Genomic DNA, 20685 nt, shown 5'->3' with positions numbered 1-20685 from the left:
CCGTAAAACCAGCATTGATTTGTGGTTTTGTATATATATTAATATCGATGTTCGTTTGATATTTTTAGGCACCAGTCAGGTCGTTGGTTAAGGGAATTAGGTATTTTTCCTGGAATTTTTAAACTAACGATTTTGAAAAATCTTTGAATTTAAGTTCTATCGTAACCTCTAGCTAGTATTGCTTGCAATAGTTTTTATTAATTTAATTTATTCAGGTACGAATTAGGCCTTTTATCATAGGAATTAGGTTTTTGGCGAAACTTTCATATCGCGAAATTTTCGCCAATCATTGATGGTCGATCGATTTTTAGCTGGTGAGACTCGGGAGTTTAGGTGTGTATAGATTCTAATACTTAAAGATAGATTCACCGGTGAGGGGCGATTGTGTATATTTAGAAAAGTGGCCAGCTTGCCAGGACCGAGAGAAAGAGGGAGCGGGAGAGGGAAGTGCCCGTGGGATCTTCCTGAGCTCGCAGAATTTTTTTGACTCACCAAATTTTTCAATTTTTTTTTCTACTTACCATAACATTTTTTTTCGTAATTTTCAGTCCACATAATATTTTTCAAAAGTTTTCTCGGGTCTTCTTAACTCACCAGCAAGCTGTTTTTCACGTTCAAACGTTTGTGGCTTAACTATTTTTTTATAGAACTTAATTTGAATATTTTCTAACAAACATCAATTATTAGGAGCCTGTGTTTTACAAATATAATTTTAAAGAAGAAATTTCCAGAAAATCATTTCAATAAAAACTGGATTTCCGACGTTTTTTTGTTTGGAATAAACGAGAAATTTCTGAGAATTTTTTTGGCTGCTCACAAAGGTTAAAGAAGAATGGATTCATCGATGGGAAATTTTGGTGGGGGAAAAATGGTAGTCGTTCCATCAGGCTGAATCAGCTGCGATCGGTGGTATATGCCAGCTGAGGATCGACTCATTGACCTTACATAATCGGATGACTCGATTAACGATTTATCTATTGCATCCTGAATTTCGATTGCTCCTCGAATGAATAAAATTGAGCAATCGACGATGAGAGAATAACGACAAAAGTACGAAACGATTTATTAACGTGTAACCGATATTTCTGCTCCTAAACTGAGAAACATTTCAGGTTAATTGTAAAATATATTTTTTATGCTTTTATAGGAAAAATTGTTAAAGGTTTAACTGTGGTAAAAAAATATTTGTTGAACAAAATTGCACTGCACGATTTATATGATTGTTATTGATAATAATGATCTATCGATAAAATAGTTTCGTATTGTTATTTCTCTAATTTCGTTCTAATGTTGTATAAATTGTTTTATGCAATTAAAGTGGAAAAAATCTTTCGTTTAAAAAAATCTACATTTTGCTTTGTCGAAATTTTTATTACAATTTTGGAGGTTACACATTTCCTATTTTTCATTCCCACTTCCGGTATCCGTCCTCACGATAGATAGAGCAGGGATTCGGGTTACCAGGTCCGATAAATCATTTCAACAATTCGCACGCCCACGATGGAATAACTGCTTTATCGCTACTCGTAAATTAGTCGACACCGTTAATTATACCTGCACTTGGCCAATCTTAATATTTTTTCACGTTGTACGCTTCCTCTATGAATATCCGGCTCCTTTTAACTCGTACAATCACCACGAATTACTCCATGCATGATTACTCAGCGAATAATCGAAACTTAACCAATATAAGTAAATATTCAATTATAAATCCTACAAAATTAATAAAAGTATAATTTTATAATTAAGAAGAAACAAATTTTTATAATATCCAAGTTATATACCAATAAATATTTCACGGTTGATTTTATTAAAAATAAAAGAAGAGAGAATGGAATTTTTCTGATCATCTGGGTTATTTTTTCTAGCATAGAAATCCTAGAAAATTCATCAAAGCTTTTTTATTATAAAAAGTAAAACAGCTCTTACTAATATCAAATCATCAAGATAAAAATTGTATGGTTGATCCTGCTAATAATAAAAGAGGAGAGACCGGAATTTTTTTCTGTATCTAAGATATTTCTCCTTCTATATAATACCAAGTGATTTATAGACATCTTTTACACGTCTTTTAGTCAATTAGATAAATAAAAGATGTCTATTAGAGAACTTTTAGTCAAGTGTGCTGTATGGGGCTATCCCGCTATCATCGAGACACTAGAAAATTAACAAAACCTTTTTTTATATTAAAAAAACATATCAGTTATAACTAATATCAAATTATCGAGACAAAAATTGTGTGGTTGATCCTGCTAATAATAAAATAGAGGGAGAGTGGAATTTTCGTGTTTATTCGGGGCATTTCTCCGAGCGTCGGTAGTGTCGCGAGAGGGCAAAAGTAGAAAGGCACTAGCACGCGGTAAGAAATAGAGCAACCCGCGGTGAAAACTGGGTCTTGGCCACCGTAACGGTACGAAAATAAATTTTTCATTCCGACCGCGAAATCCCCGTCGGTCTCGTGTCAAATAGAAAAACCGATTGCGCCAGCAAACTCAGTCCGGTTTCCTCGATTCAGCTTTCTCCACTCTGTTTTACCTACTGAGAAGTGGAAACGGATCGAACCTGATCAGACACGACACTGTATAAAGATCCTCTAATTCTCAACTCTATCTAATGAGCATCGCATTGTTACAGCTTTAAAATCACCACATATATAGTATATCATAATAAAAATAATAACAGTTTTATACATGTGTATTTTTTTAAATTGATTATCGACTAGGATCGAGTGGAAAAAGCTGAGCTTTATCGAAATGTTTACAAATCTAGACAGAGTTGGTTCATATTGGGAGGTGTGAAGGAATCGATAAGGTCGAATGGGAGAGATCTGTAGTATGAAGTAAATAAATAAAGATGTAAAAAGAAATAATTTGTAGAAACAGTGTCGAGGGCGAAAGATATGACTGGAAGGTCGCCTAGGAGACTCTGTGGTATTGGTTGGTTTAACCGTCCACCTGCTATACTCTTAAGGGGATGTTGATGTGTGTGCGTGTGTGAGGGGGATGTTTTGTGTGTTTGAGTACGAGAGAGAGAGAGAGAGAGAGAGAGAATCAGACAGATAGAGCGATAAGAAATTAGAAAAAAAGAGAAAAAGACACACACACACACAATAAAATGAAACGAATACAAGGAGGGTAAATAAGGAGAAAGACGAAGAAGAAGAAGAAGAGAGAAATGTATAAAGCACAGTGAGAGATGCTGAGGAGTGGCGGGGAGGGGGGATGTAGGGGGAGGGGTAGGGGGTGGTGGAAACTGCGGGCTGCCGGTTTGCCTCGATGAACTCGACGTTTAGTTGCCGCGCGGGCCCCCGCCGATTCGAATGGCCAGAGACGCCGTATGAGAGGGAGAGAGAGAGAGAGAAAGAGAGAGTGAAAAAGAAAGAGAGGGGATAGGAGTCAGAAAGATTGTAACGAGAGAACGAAAAACGAGCGTTTAACGAATTCGACGGATCGAAGATTACCAGTTTTTAGTGACGATCGCTCAGTGAGGCGTAGCAGTCGTATCAGTGTGTGTTTTCCCAACGATTCCTCCACTCCCAGGATCTTCCTCCCTAAGGATACTAGGATAAATAGGATCCAGCAGGATCAAGTAAGTTCCAAGGGATACAGTGTTTTCAGACGGATCGTTTCTTTTCATCGATGAGTGTAACGATGCAAGAACGAGCGATATATCACCGAAATATGAAATAAACGATACGCGTGTCCTTGTAATACCTAATTGCTCAGGGGAACTGGTATATAATAATACCGACAAATGCTCTGTTTTATAATTATGAATATATTGTTGTAACGCTTAAATAGTTGTTTAGAATTTTTTTCAAGGGAATTAGAGTAACGTGTTCTGTTATGTGTTTATAATAATAATAATAATATAAGTATAAATAAGTTATTATATAAATTAATTAATTCCAAGAGAAACGTATATATGATTGAAGGGGTTCATCGAGCAGGGGTGGGTGGAAAAATTGTTGAAATAATGACACTGTTCATTTTCATTAATTAAGGGGGAAGAGAGAGGGGAGTGTTGATAGTGCTGTGATATGCTTCCTGGACTCCTTCCATATGGAAAGTGCCAGTGAATCCACCAGTGGTTCCCAAAACCGTGGACCGATCCTATTCCTATCGTTTATCATTGGAAGAGTTACGTGCGAGGAACTGAAACGTGACAAAATGGACGTTTCGTGCTGTTTGCACTCGGCGAGGTTTAAATTTGTCGCCGGATGTTACTTGGTCGCTTATGTAATCATCCATAATCGTTCGTTTTTTGGTGGTATAACTAATCTACGACACGCAGGATACGGTTTTTTTTAGAAGGATTCGATCTCGGTGTATAAGATTTTTCAGTGATGACGTATGTTCAGTAGATAAGGCTAGTTTTGGTCTGGCAAGATTTTATTCGAATTCCAAGTAGCAAACTCGGTGCTATGTAAGACGAAAAGTAGTTTAAATGAAATTATCAGTAGTAAAATCCACGTACGATCAGACAATAATGTAAATTTTGAGGAGGAAAGAATGAGAACAATTTGTCAATTTTTTGCTTATTCCCTAATGTATATCTCAATAATTAATTAGATGAAGATCCGTAACTAACGCACTAAAATTATGCCAATTTTTTGTCATTTCAATAAACCTTATTAAATTTCGTCTAGATTAAACGCGTCTGGCTTCACTCGTTCCTTATCTACTTGTAGATTCATTCTAAAGTTTTTCGAGTCTTTACGAAATTTTTCGATTCGTATTTTATCCACAGGATTCAATCAGCTGTGTATTTTTTTTCGAAAGGATCGCGTGTACCCTCGTGCAGCTTCGTGACTAATGGCCACGAGTAGCCCCGTCGAACTGGCGAGTACTATTCGTAGAACACTATCTAGGTATCTAGGCTCGGTGTTTGCGTATTTTTAGGAGGGCGTAACGTGAGGAGCAGTAGCGGCGATTTCGTCGTTCGCTTTTTCCGACGATTCACTAAAATACTCTAGAGTCAACGTGTCAATGACAGCGCAATTTCTTATCGAACAAATCTGAAATCATCCAATTGCCCTTCGAAAAATTCCTCGTCGAACGTAAAACTCACATAGAACCCACGTTTTAACTGTCAAACATTTTAGGAAACAGAATTTTATTGTTATTTCGAATTAAAAGCGGGTGTTACATTAAAAAATATAATTTTTTAATAATTAATCAAATTTAGGAGAAAATATAATTATTATATTTAATGTATATATTGATTTATAAGAATAACTGGGGGGAGGGGGGGGGGGGACATTCTGTTTCTACTGATTTTTAAATTATTTGAATTAATTTGTTGTTGGCGTAGGATATTTTGTTTCCGATAAAAGACATTTGGCAGTTGTCTAATGTACGAGGTTTGTCTTGGTAACCTCGTCTTGTTAAGTGCTACTGTGACAGCAGCTATAAAACTAATGAAAGCTTCACTCAAATTTTCTACTCTTACATTTAATGCTTTATATTTATGTAATGAAATTATGTTAATGTTATAGAAATAATTCAAGAATTATATTTTTATAATCGATTGTTGTAAATTACATAATTTTATTTTCGTAAAGTTTTCTTTCACTAAATTTCTTGAATTTTGGTGTTTGGACATAATTCAATAATATTTATGCAATTGTCAATCGTCATTTATAACTTAGGTATTTATAAAATTTGAGCTTATTTTTGACAACTCTAAATTTACAATTTCGCCCCTATAGTTTGTAATCGAATTGTAGTATATTTATTATTTGGAAATAATTCACACAACACCAATATTTCTTCAGCTATAGTTGCTGTTTGTAGAAAATAAGTGTTTACTGTTAATTAATTAGAATTTCTAACTAAAAACATCCTTAATATATTGATCTTACTCGTGTCGAATCATCGAGAAAGACTGTGTGGCAAGTGGAAAAAGTATATCAATGCTGTCTCTCAACTGTGTGGGCGTGGTCTATATTCTGTCGATTTGACCAGCTCGGAATATCGAATTTAAAAATATCTGTATATCTGGAATATCGTTGGATTTTTTCAGAGAATCGAACATTTACTTTTATCATACAATATCATTTTACCATGATCCAAGAGGAGTTAATATGTAATTGTAACGAAGTATCTATATACGGTGAATAAAAAAAAGAAGCAATAATAAATATAATAAATAATTGTTGGATAAATAAAAATATAGGTAAAAAAAACTCAATTTTAAAATAATTTGATTAAGATTAAGTGAGGGGTAGGAGACTGGGCGTGGTATTAGTAGTGAGAGAAAAAATATTGGCAATATTTCAGTAATGCTTTGTGTAACCAATAAATGCAATAAATGATAATGAAAATAATAAATAATTGTTTCATTAAATAAAATTAAAATAGTAGAAAAAACAAATTTCATAAAAGCTTGATTAAGACTGAGTGGGAACGGGGGCCGAGGCGTGGTATTAGTAGTGGGTTAAAAAAAAGTTTATTTTTAATATTTCAATTATGCTTCTTAAAACAAATAAATTAAATAAACAATCATAAAGATACAGAAAATCGTCTGATTAAATAAAAATTAAACAGTAAAGGACAAATCAAGAAATTCAAAATAATTTGATTAAGATTAAGTGGGGGCGGGGGATAGGGCGTGGTATTAGTAGTGGGTGAAAAACAATGTTTGGCAATGTTTCAGTGATGCTTTGTGTCGTGATTAATTCGGTGATTATGAAATTTCGCGGCACGCGGTGCCGATACGAGGGAAGACAGTGTATTTTCGGATCTCTCTGGCCAATTGCGATTTTCACCTGTTGATCGTTAGAACCAGACTCGTGACTTATGATCTGACTAACTTTATTATTTTTGATTCTACTCGTCAGAATTTTTGGACCGAATCTTCGCCTGTCCCCTGACTAATTTAATTATTTTTGCTTCTGCTCGTCAGAAGCGCATGGTTTGCCTCGTCATTACCAAAGCTTATTCACAAAAATTCTTATAATTGTATAAATAAACTTTTTGCGCCATTTTCTCTGCAGTCTATCGATTTATAAATCCTCTAAGAAATGTATTTTTCATATCGTACATAGACTCTTTATAAAAACAAAATTTATGTAGACCTACGATAATTTTTTGAATCGATGTGTTAAAAATTGTATCTTTAATGTTTTCATTAATATTTGGTAAAAAAGAATTGTATGTACGTTTATTTTTCAATTATTAATTTCATATATTTTCTTAAAGCAGCCCATGCATTTATTTGTTTTTCCTTTAAATTGTTATAATTTTTTCGAATTTATCTTGCAGATTATCTGAAAAGTCATTAATCATTTCACGTAGTATAAGTTTTCAAGTTTAACGAGATTCTACAGTCTTGTAGATGCAATTTGTTTCACGTTAAATTTGCATTTCGTCGTGAGGATTGGTAAATAAAATTGGCTCAAGTTTGGCCCACCGTTAGTCACGAAAATTGCTCTTGTATTAGATAATTAACTGGTTTGCAATCCTTTGCTCCTCTTAGCGTTCATTGACCCTGTTAATCCATTTAACTATCGTTCAAGGCTGGCTAATATGAGTAATGCTGGCCTAGAACGCAGATTCTTTGTACTCTTGACCTGCATTTTTGTCAAGTTTGTCCTACAAGTCATCCTCTATTTCATATTTTCTTGGAATTAGTCCCAGATCGCTTCATCACCTTTCCCCCTTTGCTATAATTGCATTTTGAATCAAAATTGTCCACCAATTCTATTAAATTCTAACATTTAAAATAGAAAATGTTTACATCTAATTGCATCTCGCGTATTTCACGATTTTCAATCGATCGACCGAAGATTACTTCAGAGAACTAGAAAAAAAGATTTTTAATTTTTTCAAATTGTTTGTTGGAGTTTTTTTTACAATCGAAAGAAACAGAAGAGAAGTAATAGAAGATAAAAAAAATCGCCGAATCTCTCTGGAGCAGCTAAAAATACGAGAATATCTCGTTGCTAGTGTGTGGAACGTGAGATATTTTCGATTATCACAGAAATAGCCTGAGCAACGGTAACCTGTGATAAAAATGAAATATAATTCCTGCGTCTTCCAGCGTATCGATGATAAATCATAGTCGGTTTAGGTCGATGTACGTGACGGTGCAGCGAACGAAATTTCGCGTCTTATTTTCAGTCAGCGAGCGAAAATAGAAGCATCGATACAGGAGTGTAGCTATAACGTTATAGGCCAGGTAGGACTCGGTCGGTAGCCGAGCGATCTACATTACCGACCCTTAAGGCTGTCCGTAAGCTTTTTTTTTAAACTCCAAATTCCCTCACCAAATCGATTCTTCGACGATAAACTGCTAAAAATACCTGCTATGATTCGAAACTATATTTTTTTTTACGTTAACATCGACTTAAAAAAAGAACTCGTTGGGAAATCTTTGCTGTATCTGCGAGCAGATAATTCAGTGAAATTATGTAAATTTGTCGGTCGAGTTGTTTTCGTCTGTTTTGCCAGGAGGAACGAGTGGGTGGAGGTATTAGTTAATGGCGATTATAGCACATTGCAGCAATTGCATATTTTGTATTATGAGGGCAAGTTGTCATCGAAACTGTCAAACTTATAAATAAAACTCGCGGGTCTGTCAAGATATAAATAAGCAAGGAGCCAATTATGCCAAGGTGGATCCTGTCAATTCTCCACGCTACGAATCATGCTTAATTAATGTTAATTAACCAGAAACTTGCTAATTAAATAATATTTTTTCAAGCCAAATCGCATTTCAACTTTCGCGTCGAGTCATTTTCAAGATTTTCTTGGCGAGAAAATATTATTTTGCGATAGATCGAGTTTGATCCTGAGTGACATCATTTCCAAAGTTCCCTTTCAATCTTCGGTCATTCCCTTCTAAGCTTGGCACAAACCGTGCTCTTCTGTCAAAAGTCTATTGCTAACAAAGAGAGCAAGGAACTTGCTGTTTCAAAAGATCCCACCAGGGTCGACGAACAATTTTCTAATTAGCTTGACTAATTAACATTCGTTGGTTAGGCAAGGAAATTGCTGAAAAAATAATTCCAGCTTTGTTTACGTTAACATCAGGTGAAATTAATTTCGTTAAATCTTTGACAGATTTACATTGTTAATGAGAGTTTCTACAATTTGGTATGCTTTATTGTGTTTAGAAATATTCCTTATATACTTTTTCATAATAAAGTCGAGTAAAAAAGATTTATGCATTAAAATTGAGATTAATTTAGGAGGGTTATTTTTTATTTTTATTTTTTTTTTTACAAGTTTGTTTTTGATAAAATCTGCAGCAAGAGGGGTACAGCGTGGTGGAATGCAGCCTGTACTAGCACGAAGTATGGCGCTATAGGAATGCCACGGGGCGATTTGCCAAGTCTTGCCAAGTGACGTTCGTTCGGGTTTGCATCTGTTGCGTCTCGTCCGAAAATTCTGTTACGCTCAACCGGATTTCCTCGATTCTTTGGCTATTGACCGGAACGATTCGTAGCCTGACCGAAAATAATATCGGCCGTTTACATTCTTCACGAAGCTTTTATCCTATTTTAAGCACCAATCGAATTCGTTCATTTCACATTTCGTCAAACTCCAATATTAGTCAATGTATACTATTTATAACTTTAAGATATTAATTTCTTACACGTTTTCAAATAAATTTTATAAAGTATTTGTTCATAGACTTCTACTAGTTTTTATTTGTAATATAAATTCGAGTAAACAATTTCTTTTAATTTATATTATTCATGTTGACATTTGTTTGAAAATATAAACAGTAAAAATTTTTGAAATTTATTGATGAAAATGAATTTAAAATTATTTTATAGAATACTTTACTTAGGAACATCAAAGTATATTTGATTGGATGATGAATATTTTTCTGAGAATTTCGATTAAACTTTCAGAAATTCCCTTCACATAGTTTATCTAAGGATTTTATTTAGATCGATTATTAAAGTTCAGCAAAAATATCCGACTCAACAAATAAATAAGCTTCGATGTCTTGGCAACTGCGCTGTTGAGTTTTCACCAGACGCCTCGGTCGCGACGGTTTCGTTTTCGGCGTCAGTCCGTCAACCTCTGATCCCCTCTCCCATCAACCGTAAAATTTCTTTAATGGCAAATTCGGCAGAATAAAATATATATATAGAACTATCTGGATCTATACAATTGTACAAATAAAATTTCTGACTTTGTATTGAAAATTTTAATGTATCATATGTTATTACATTAAAAAAATAATAACATGAAAATTCTGCCTTGTCAATTGATCAAAATAGATAAATAATATAAAAAAATTATCATATTCAATTATAAATTAATGATTGAGTTTTAATTAATATCGCCATGAATGTTCTAATTTACTGATTTGTAAAAACTGATGAAGTGGAATCATAAAACAATTCTTAAAATGATTTTAAATTTTCCACGAGTGTTAATATTTGCAGTAAATTGTTATTCTAAAAATTGTTTACAATAATCCAAGATAAGTAGAAATGAATTTCAATGACTTCCAAGTAGGTTGGAATTATTTTGGTGGGGGATTGGAGCGTTAAGATCATGAATTAAATACTCTCTGATGTATATAACGATTCCCTCGGAAAGTTGAGGGCGTCCCGATGCATTTCTCGTTATAAGACGCGTCTGTGTTTCCACGGGTAGATGCCAAGCATAATAACCGATTACCAAGATAACCGGCCCACCTATTTTCGAGCCAAGAGCCGCATTAATAATAGAGCCATTGCGTCACTCTACGGCCTTGGTTGTCTTTGAAAATATGCTCTTGCCTTAGTCATGATGGATTCCACCAAAATTCGCTATGCTCGATTTCCAAATTCGTTCAATAATGAATTCCAATCAGTAGTATAAACCTTAAAAAGTCTCCTCATAATGGAAACGATCTCTATAAAACTATGCCCATGATGAATTAATAAGTATTTTTATAGAAATCAAAAAATCATTGTTAAAAAAATCTTTAATCGATTTATATCTCATTAAAAATTATAAAGTTATATAGTATCAACTAATTGAAATTCATCGGAAAATAATGCAATTTGTAATTAGCATTAGAATTTTATTCACAGAACCAACCTGCAGCTATACTTAATTTAATTCTTTCGTACTACTCATAAGTCTATTGAGACATTAATAATTTCAAAATGAAAAAAATCTCTGTGTATAGCAAAAAACAATCAAAAAAAGATTTATTTTTCAAAATTTGTAAGCCTTTAAAAGACAATGTTTTCTTTTCACAAAATTCTCGAGTCGTTAATTTTTAATAAAATGAATAGTTCATTCTACTTGGAATAAATAAATATTGAAAGATAAAATTGAATTTATTCTAAATTACAGATTTGGTGTAAAGGGGAGGAAAGCTATCTGTGAACAGGAGGAGGAGAAGGAGGAGGAGGTGGTGGTTTTTGAAGAAGAAGGTGTAGTGGGTTTTCCTGTAGAAAAAGTGTTGGGAGTTTTGCAGAGGTGCATCGGTTGGTTCTGAGGAGAGGCGCCCCTGCTAGTCAGGATGGGGGTCGCCGATGACTTCGCACCTAGCTTCACGCAGAAGCCCCAACTCCGGCAGGAAGACGAGGGTAACCGGCTGATCTTCGAATGTCAGCTGGTCAGCTCGCCAAAACCGGAAATCTCCTGGTTCCGGGGTGAAACCGAACTCAGCCAGGATGACAGGACCAACTTCCGGGTTCAAAGCGTTGGAACCAACAAGTTCCTGGTTGTTCTTGAGCTCGATGACGTCATCGAGACAGATGCCGGACTCTACAAGGTCAAGGCCAAGAACAAGATGGGCGAGGTCGCAGCTTCCATCAACCTCAACTTCAGTCGTAAGTCAATTTTCTTTTGTTTTTCTAGTATATTCCTTCAACACTTTATATACTTCACATTTTTACTTAGATTTTTACTGATTTTTTATGAAAATTATATCAACTGAAAATATATTTGCATTTCAATTATTTAATTTCGTACAATCATACATATGTCTCTGTTTGTAGCGTGGATCCTTTTTAAATTTTTTTTATTTATATATTTTTTTACGATAGTTTATTGTTCAGAGTGAATACTTTTTTGAAAAAAATTGTGAATTATTTGAATGGAAAAACTGGGCTGTTTGGTCGTTACGATGTTAATCAATGGAAGATATATTTAGAAAGTTAGATTTTTCAAGTATAATTAACGCTGTATAGTTAAGAAAAATTATCTACTAAGTATATAGAAAATTTGTATGATTTATTATTTTTTTAATGAATTTATCAATATTTCGCGTTTTCAGCTGTGGATGAGCCTAGAGAAAAGTAAGTTTTACTAAACAGGAAATTTCTTGAAAAAAAAAAAAAAATAAATAATAATAACGTTTTTGAGCAAGCGTGGCTTCTCAAGGCTCTCTACTCACACATAATCAAAAGCACTGTTTTGCTCATTAATTCATTTTTATTTAGTAATTATTATTATTATTATTGTGGCTTATAATTAATATACCGCTTATTTTGTTTTTCTTTCCATTCGCTTCTATAGCTGCCGTTTCCTCCTTTAATAGAAGAAGAGGGTGAGTGAGCTTTGCAAGAGTGGACTTTCTCCCCTTATTAAACCAATCGAACTCCTTAATTAACAATAAAGGTTTTTAATGTCGTCAGAATTTTTGCAGAGAATTTTGCTAATCTTTAATTTTAAGAGTTTTCAGATTAATACATTGTAATGCTAAACTGATACGTTTATAATTGTTTGGCGTTATACAAAAAATTAGGTTTTTAATGAAAACTTTAACAATTGCTAACTCGCTTATAGACAAATCGATGGTATCGCGCCAACTTTCGCCAAGAAACCAGCGATCAGGCAGGAAGACGACGGGAAACGTTTGTTATTCGAATGTCGTATCACCGCTGATCCTACCCCCAAGGTCACGTGGTTTCAGGATGGAAATATTGTCAAGGACTCAGCAAGGCATAAGGCAAGCTTCAAAAGCTAAACATTTATGTCTGTTATTATGTATTTTTATAACAATTAAGAAGTATTGCAAAAATGTATGATATATTAATAGTGATATTAATAATCTAGACCGACAATATATTTTATTAATCAGTAATTAGTATTTAAATAAAACTGAGATATTTTCCAATTTTTAGCAATAATGGTTTTGGTTGGAGTAATTTTTGCAAATTTTTCTTCTATGGTTTTCAATGTTTTATTTATTTTTGACGAATTCCTTTTTAGCTGACCGTCGACAAGGATGGCCACTCGTACTTCGCTACTCTGGAAATAAGAAATGTGACTGTTGAGGATGCTGGCAAATACAAAGTCACAGCGAAGAACGAGCTCGGCGAGTCCAATGCGACGATCTCCCTGAATTTCGACAGTAAGTACCAAAACAGATATTCGCTTCGATCAAAAACATAAAAAACATACAAAAAGCTAATTCGCCATTAATCCTGTTCATTCATCACCGATTATTTTCTTTGCTGCGATTAATATCGAATTGATTTTTCTTAGAAAAATTCAATAAATAACATTTGACTTTATTAGAAATTTATCATTTTCCTTGCTGCTATCCTTTCTCATAAATTAATTATCAAATCAATTAATTTTTATATATTTCAATATTAAGAGCTATTAGGAAAAACTTAATCGATAAAATATTGATTATTATTATTTATAAATTGACGCATAATTATGTTTGCTGCGTTGCATTAATTAATAAATCGCTGCAAAAATAATTAAATAATTATATTAATTAACAATGGAAAATTGTACATATTTTTCTGTAAATATTTTTTTCTTATGATATAGCAACTGTTATGCAAATTAAATAATCGGTCATTAATCTTTATTTCTTCTTTCTTTCTTTAAAAAACAAATAACTTTCACTCGGGATGTATATCGACAATTTTTCATCTCTCCAGTTTTATTCAGCTCGAATTTTGCCGGATACCAAAAAACCTCTTGGTCACGTATTCATAATACACCTGACCAGAAGTTATTACATAAATGTATATCGAGTAAAATTCTTGTCGTGCATAAAACTACCTCTATTTCTCTTTCTATTTTTCTCTTTTTTTTCTTTGTTATCCTTGGATGCTTATACTATTGTTTATTATTTTTTCTATTCTCTCGTTCCAAGTAAAAATCATCTCTTCTTCTCAGCATTTCTTGGCGACTGGTATACACAACATTTACGCGTCTGTGTATGCATAATCACATGTGTATTCATTATTTTGTTTACGATGACGTTTATCAATTATTCGAGCACGTATCGATGAGCCACGATATACAGCCCGGTTGATACCGATTATGAAAAATAAATAGGAGGATGAAAAAAAATACTAGAATAATCAATGAAAAAAAAAAAAAAATCAGGACTGGATTTTCGTCCACCTTCACAGAGTAGACTGCACAACAGAATTAATCCGTAACGTAATTGCTGCTTATATGACGTATTAATTGGACCGACTAGCATGGATGCAATTAAAAGATGAAACAGTAATTTTTGTCATTGTATAAAAAAATATTTATTATAAAAAATGGCCATATAATTTTAAACACATATTTTATAAAAAATCCAACGAGCATCCTGGCTACAAGGTCTCTCACATCGCCCTAGTTTACTGACGCTTTATTAGGTTGCTGGTAATTTTTTTATATCATCGAGTGTTCATTCTGCCATTTGTTTGTTTCGAATTTCATACAAAGCCCTTAATAATTTAAATATAATTCTCACACAACACAGACTCAGCATTTTACAAAACGCTTGTGCTAAATTTTATTTTGATGTTTTCCTGGATTTTCTTACTTAACTTGGGTAAGAGACTTGGGTCATCAAAATCAAGGAGGGTTAGGATTGCGAAGTTTTCTCTCTAGTATTTGACAAAAATTCTCTTTAGAGTGTTGAGAAGTCTCCCAACGATGCGAGCAACCTAAGATACAAGCGAGAATTTTCATATTTCAAGGATTATAGCACACCATTTGATTCTACATTCTTCTATTCGTTCCTCATCAATTGTCCTGTAATTTTTACTAGTGGCAGTAAATATGTTGTATCTTCGATGAGCGTGAAATATCTTCTACGATTCGATGACTAGACTTAAGCATCGATACGTGACTCCAAATTGTTTGGAGAAAAATTCATCGAATCCATCTCGAATTTATTGTTTATTTTCGAATAATTATTTATTGGTTTAATTTATAAAGGAATTATCATATCAAGCTGTAAATTTAGTCTTAAAAATTAAATTTATATTTGATTGCATATTTATATTCGTTCTATAAACGAAAATTCGATTAATTTTTGCCCGAGCCTCGATGAAATAAGTTTGTACGAAAAGAAAAAAATAGTTTATCATGTAAAATAGGCGACGAGGCTCCAGTGCCCGACGATGGTATTAAGCCTACTTTCACCGAGCGACCGGTAATAAGACAATCAGACGACGGTAATACCATCACCTTCGAATGTCGACTAGCTGGCGATCCAAAGCCATCTGTTAAATGGTAAGATATAGCTGGAGAATCATAAACGAAAGTACGAATAACGCAGGTAGATCTATTTTACTTTCGGAGGAAAAGCCCTGAACTTGTAATTAAAATTGAAACCCCCTGTACTTTTCTGCCTCCTCCCACTTTCTTCATTTTCATTATCAAGAGTTTCTCTATTATTGTAATTTTAATCCCTTTTTCCTATTAGAATTTTATTAATTCTTCCTTCAAAAGGAACAAGTTGAAAAGGGCAAAGACGCGTTAAATTCGAGGATAATAAAAAAAGTCGATAAAAATTCGTACTTTCGAAATGAATTCGTCGAAAGAATAGGTCAATGACGCGAGAGGATCGTGTAGGTATCACGGTAGCGAGGAGGTGCGCGAGGGTGGAAGATTTCAAGTGTCTTTGGAGCTGGATCAAAAGCTATACCACCTGGCAAGGTTGAGGATCGACAATGTAGCGAAAGCTGATGCTGGCGAGTACAGGGCAATTGCGAAGAATAAACACGGGCAGGGCGTGGCCACCATCAACCTCAATTTCGAGGGCGGTGATAGACTCAAGTAGGACACTCCCCTACTCTCCGAAAATTCACACTATATACGCTATAACCATTACTGATCCTAGCAAAATTTTATCGTTGTAAAAAGAATTTGAAAAATGAATAAATTTAAGATCGTTATAAATAAATGTGAAAACTGAATAATATTAAAATTGCTAATAATTAGATGCAGCTTATTCGTCAAAACACGTGAAATTTTAATTTTGAGATTAGAAATCGTGATGATAAGTGGGATTGGTGAGAAAGGGCAGTGTATATAGTTGAATTTTGGAATTGGGGGCGTGGCCTAAGGTGTGTAATATTAATGGTAGAATTCCGGATGGGAAGCCACCGCGTTTCCCAAAGAAGCCGACGATCCGTCAGGAGGGTGACATCCTGATAATGGAGTGTATTCTGGAGGCCCATCCTGTGCCCGACATCACGTGGTTCCAAGGTCAAAAGGCGATAGCGGACAATCACCGCGTGAAGATGTCGCGCAAGGCCATCAGCAAGGACACGTATCTTCTCACACTTGAAATCAATAACCCCACTAAGGCTGACGGTGGGAATTATCGATGCAACGCCTTTAACAACTTTGGCGAGAGTAATGCGAACATCTCCCTCAACTTCCAAGGCAAGTCCTACACTCCCCTCACACCTCTCAAAAAAATCTACGCCCACATTATACTATTGCCACGCCCATTTTCAAATTCACTCTCACAAATTATGTTTGGTAACCCCTACGGAAGTCACGTGTCCTTGGAATGTGACGATTTTCATCTGTACGAATCGGAGGAGATCCTGAAAATATTGTAAACAGTGGATCTTTTGATAAGCATTATTGGTTTATCAAGAAACTGAAACATTTATTGCAAAATTGAAATTGAACTGCATTTGGGTGATAGTAAAATGATAAACGAGTAGAGTTTATGCTTGTATTATACTTGTTAAATTATGAATGAATGAAGATAAACCAATATTCACCATTACTGAAATAGTTAAGTAGTAATGGTCAATAATAATGAACTCTTTGGTGAAGCATTACTCTCATTTGTGCAAATGACCTTGATTCTCCTATCAGCGTTAGACCTTAAGAATATAAAGGGTATCTCGTTGCATGTAATGGTATGATGCATCGTGGCGTTTTCTTGCCTTTCAATGTAGCCAATGGTAGAAATAAGACTCTTTTTCTTCCTGCGAAATTATAGGCATGAAGCTCGTTTTGCACGTGAAATGATTCATTCTTGGAATTTTTACGAGGATCGAGGTCATGTACAATGTATTGGAACCGAGCAATAAACCATAATATAAATATTACTATATATATTATTATTATTATACAGAAATGAATATAATAATATTGTAATAATTTTTTAGTCACGTTGTCTTATTAAATTATACTATTAAAAAACGTATTAGAATTGGATGTTTTTAAAATATTATTACAATATTATATTAGTATTTATTAATTAGAACAACGAGGGTATAATTTATCAGTTGATTAGGGAAAGGATATTTCTAAAACAAAGGGGGATCATGGAAAAACTGTACGAAGCATAAATGAGAGAAACAGGATCTCTTCCATGATTTTTTTCATTTGTATATTCTCTCTCTCTCTCTCTCTCTCTCTCTCTCTCTCTCTGTCTATCTCTTTTTCTCTCTTTTCATCCTATTTTGTGGTCGTTTTCTCTACTTGTCTTGCAATGTCGAAGGGCATCCTCGCACGTGCGTTGATATAAATGAAATGAAAACTCTCACTTTTCTCGAATTATTCTCGTAGCGAATGAAAGAAATCCATAATTAATCGGTAAGTAACTGGAAGTAACAGCTTGAATAACGAAGATCCGCAAAATTATATTGGCTTGGCGTTTTGAAAATCCTAACTAATTTAAAACCAAATTGCGCCTCCTGCATTTTTCATTCTTTTTCTTAATCCGAGTAAGAACCCTCTCCATTTGGCTTGACCTTGAAAGGTCACCTTGAAGAATATCGGGGGTCGATCGTGAAAGCTATGATAAGAATCTGCACGATAAGGGAGGAGGACAAATATTTGTGAATATCTAAAAAACCTTCGTGAAAATTCCTATCACAACGCTACTGCTGCACAATCGACGCCCCGGTACCAAAATGGCGGTAAATGACCTTGGATCTTTCCAAGATGCAGAGGAGAGCGCGGGATTCGCACCTTCCTTCGTGGAGAAGCCGCGAATCATACCGAACGAGAGTGGAACGCTAATCACTATGAAGTGCAAATGCAGGGCTAAGCCGAAACCGGAAGTCACGTGGTTCCGTGGTACCAACGTCGTATCAGAAACCTCAAAGATTTCTATCAAGTCCAAAACCGTCGAAGAGGATATTTACGAGCTAACGCTGGAAATTAGAGTGAGTATTGTTTCTTCAATCATTTTCATTTAAACATTATTTCAAGTTTTTTCACCTCGTTCTTGAGTGAATCAAGAACTTTTGTTGAAGAGATTTTACAAACCTTTTTTCTTTCTACAGGATCCAGCAGCACCGGATGGCGGCACTTACAGGTGTCACGTAAAGAACGAATTTGGCGAGAGCAACGCCAACCTGAATTTGAATATAGAGGCAGAACCGGAACCGGAAGGGGACGGACCAAGCTTCGTGGAGAAGCCGAGGATTCAGTCGCAGAATCAGGGTAAACTAGTGGTAATGGAGTGCAAGGTCAAGGCAGATCCAAAACCGGATATCGTGTGGACGTTCGGGGGTAAGGTCGTCAAGGAATCGTCGAAAATCAGCATCAGCATCGTCAAGGAGACAGAGGATGTTTACAATATCAAGCTGACCTTGAATGACCCGAGCCCAGAAGACTCCGGACTGTACAAGTGCAACATCAAAAACTCCCTAGGCGAACTCAATGCGAATCTCACCCTTAATGTTGAGAGTAAGATAATTCCCTCTGTTAAAATTTATTTAAACTTCTTTTTTTGCAAAAATGATCTGATATAGATTTTCTATGTATATGTTAAAATTTATAGAGATATTTCGAATGATGGAAAAGATAGTTCATTTTTGATACTTTGGCTTTTTAGTTATACCAGTGATCAAGGAGAAACCGAAGGTTGTGAAGATCGTTAAGAAGAAGACGATTATAGTCGAATGTCACGTTCTCTCGAAATTTGCACCAGACTGTACTTGGTTCAAAGAGACCAAAGCTGTCAAGGAAGATAACAGGCATAAAGTGCACGTGGAGCAAGTGAAAGACGTGAGTTTTGGTCAGACAGCTGGAAGAGATCGTTTCTCGTCGTGGATGGGTCTCATAGGGGAATTTTCAAATTTTTAGGGGGAATTCGCGGTCAAGTTGGAAATCGAGCAAATGTCAAAGGCTGATAAGGGTACGTACAAGCTCGTTGCTCGCAATGAGAAGGGTGAAGCGACGTCTCAAGTAGTAGAAGTCACCGAAATTGAAGAAGGAGAACGACCCAGAATTGCATCTGGCCTCAAATCGGCGGTAAATTGTTATATTTTTTTATTTTTTACATCGTGAAAATTTTCATTTTCCCTTTTTTGAACTGTAGACCATCGAGGAAGGCAAATCGATCGATTTGGTTGCCAGTCTCACCGAGCAAGACAGAAAAGTTACGATCACGTGGTACAGGTAAGCTTTTCACAGGTTTCTTTTAATTTTTTTACTCTTGACATTAGATCTTTTATTTCACATTTATAATTTTTAAATTTAGTTTTAATCTTAGTTTTGATTCAAATGATTTGTTTTATTATTAATATCAAACTTTTTTTTTGAATTAATAATTTTTCTTACGGTCCTTTTTTGAACTTTTAGAGATTCTCAAGTGGTCAAAGCTTCCAAGGAATTCATGATATCGTTCAATGGCATAGATATGAAGCTAAGTATCACATCTGCCACCACTGAATTATCAGGAACTTACAAGGTTGTAGTGAGCAACGAATGGGGCAAAGAGGAATCGACCTGTAGACTGGTCGTTAAGGTAAGTTACAACTTCAAGGAGACAGTCTTAAATTATCAACTACGAAACTTTGGTTCGTCAAAAATGATTAAGTATCTTATGATTCCGACGTTGCCACATAGAATATAATCCATTCGTTCAACCCAAATTGTACTTAGTTAATAATTTTTTAGTCATTAATTCACAAGTCTCATTCCCTATTTAATTATACTCTGTATATATTGTAATAACGATGATTATTGAGTCTGGTATTACCCACCCCCCACCCCCTTAATGGCAATGGTCCTTTAGTTTTATAGAAGATCTGACAAGTGTTTAATTAAATTTGTTGCATCGAGCATTGAAGAATGTTTTGACATGAGGTTAAAAAATTGCATGGTGTTTTTCCCAATTTCTATTTAGAAAAAGGAAGAGAAAAAAGAGGAGGAAGAAGAGGAGGTTAAGAAGAAGAAGAAGGTGGAGAAGAAAGAGGAGAAGAAGGAGGAAGAGGAGGAAAAGATCGAGAAGAAAGTAGAAAAGAAGGAAGAAAAAGAGGAGAAGAAGGTCGAGAAGAAGGTGGAAAAGAAGGAAGAAAAAGAGGAGAAGAAGATCGAGAAGAAAGTGGAAAAGAAGGAAGAAAAAGAGGAGAAAATAGAAGAGGAGAAGGTAGTACACATTTCACAAAAATTTATCAAATTTTAATTACCTTTCCACAACTTTGTGCAATTTGTGATCCCCGATATTCCGAATGCTTTTTCTTGAACCTGTGACTCACGAAAATACACGTAA

At 34.7% G+C, this 20685-nt stretch overlaps 1 protein-coding gene across 1 annotated transcript in view; it reads left to right on the top strand.

The window, feature by feature from the left end:
* Window positions 1–3307: 3307 nt before the first annotated feature.
* The window catches only part of bent (projectin protein bent), a 72487-nt gene continuing 55109 nt past the window's right edge, over window positions 3308–20685 (top strand). The window contains exons 1-15 of the mRNA XM_066732450.1: window positions 3308–3588; window positions 11310–11791; window positions 12238–12259; window positions 12750–12912; window positions 13176–13317; window positions 15308–15443; window positions 15786–15989; window positions 16300–16601; window positions 18132–18349; window positions 18470–18875; window positions 19024–19196; window positions 19275–19442; window positions 19510–19589; window positions 19773–19938; window positions 20320–20562. Coding sequence (XP_066588547.1) covers window positions 11479–11791; window positions 12238–12259; window positions 12750–12912; window positions 13176–13317; window positions 15308–15443; window positions 15786–15989; window positions 16300–16601; window positions 18132–18349; window positions 18470–18875; window positions 19024–19196; window positions 19275–19442; window positions 19510–19589; window positions 19773–19938; window positions 20320–20562 — 2736 coding nt within the window. The 5' untranslated portion in view covers window positions 3308–3588; window positions 11310–11478. The remainder of the gene's footprint in view (window positions 3589–11309; window positions 11792–12237; window positions 12260–12749; window positions 12913–13175; window positions 13318–15307; window positions 15444–15785; window positions 15990–16299; window positions 16602–18131; window positions 18350–18469; window positions 18876–19023; window positions 19197–19274; window positions 19443–19509; window positions 19590–19772; window positions 19939–20319; window positions 20563–20685) is intronic.

This window comes from Prorops nasuta, unplaced genomic scaffold (genome assembly GCF_024137725.1).
Source record: "Prorops nasuta isolate Cenicafe-Biocafe unplaced genomic scaffold, Cenicafe_Pnas_1.2 PNAS00010, whole genome shotgun sequence".
NCBI lineage: Eukaryota > Metazoa > Arthropoda > Insecta > Hymenoptera > Bethylidae > Prorops > Prorops nasuta.
This window is presented reverse-complemented; position numbering and strand designations above follow the sequence as displayed.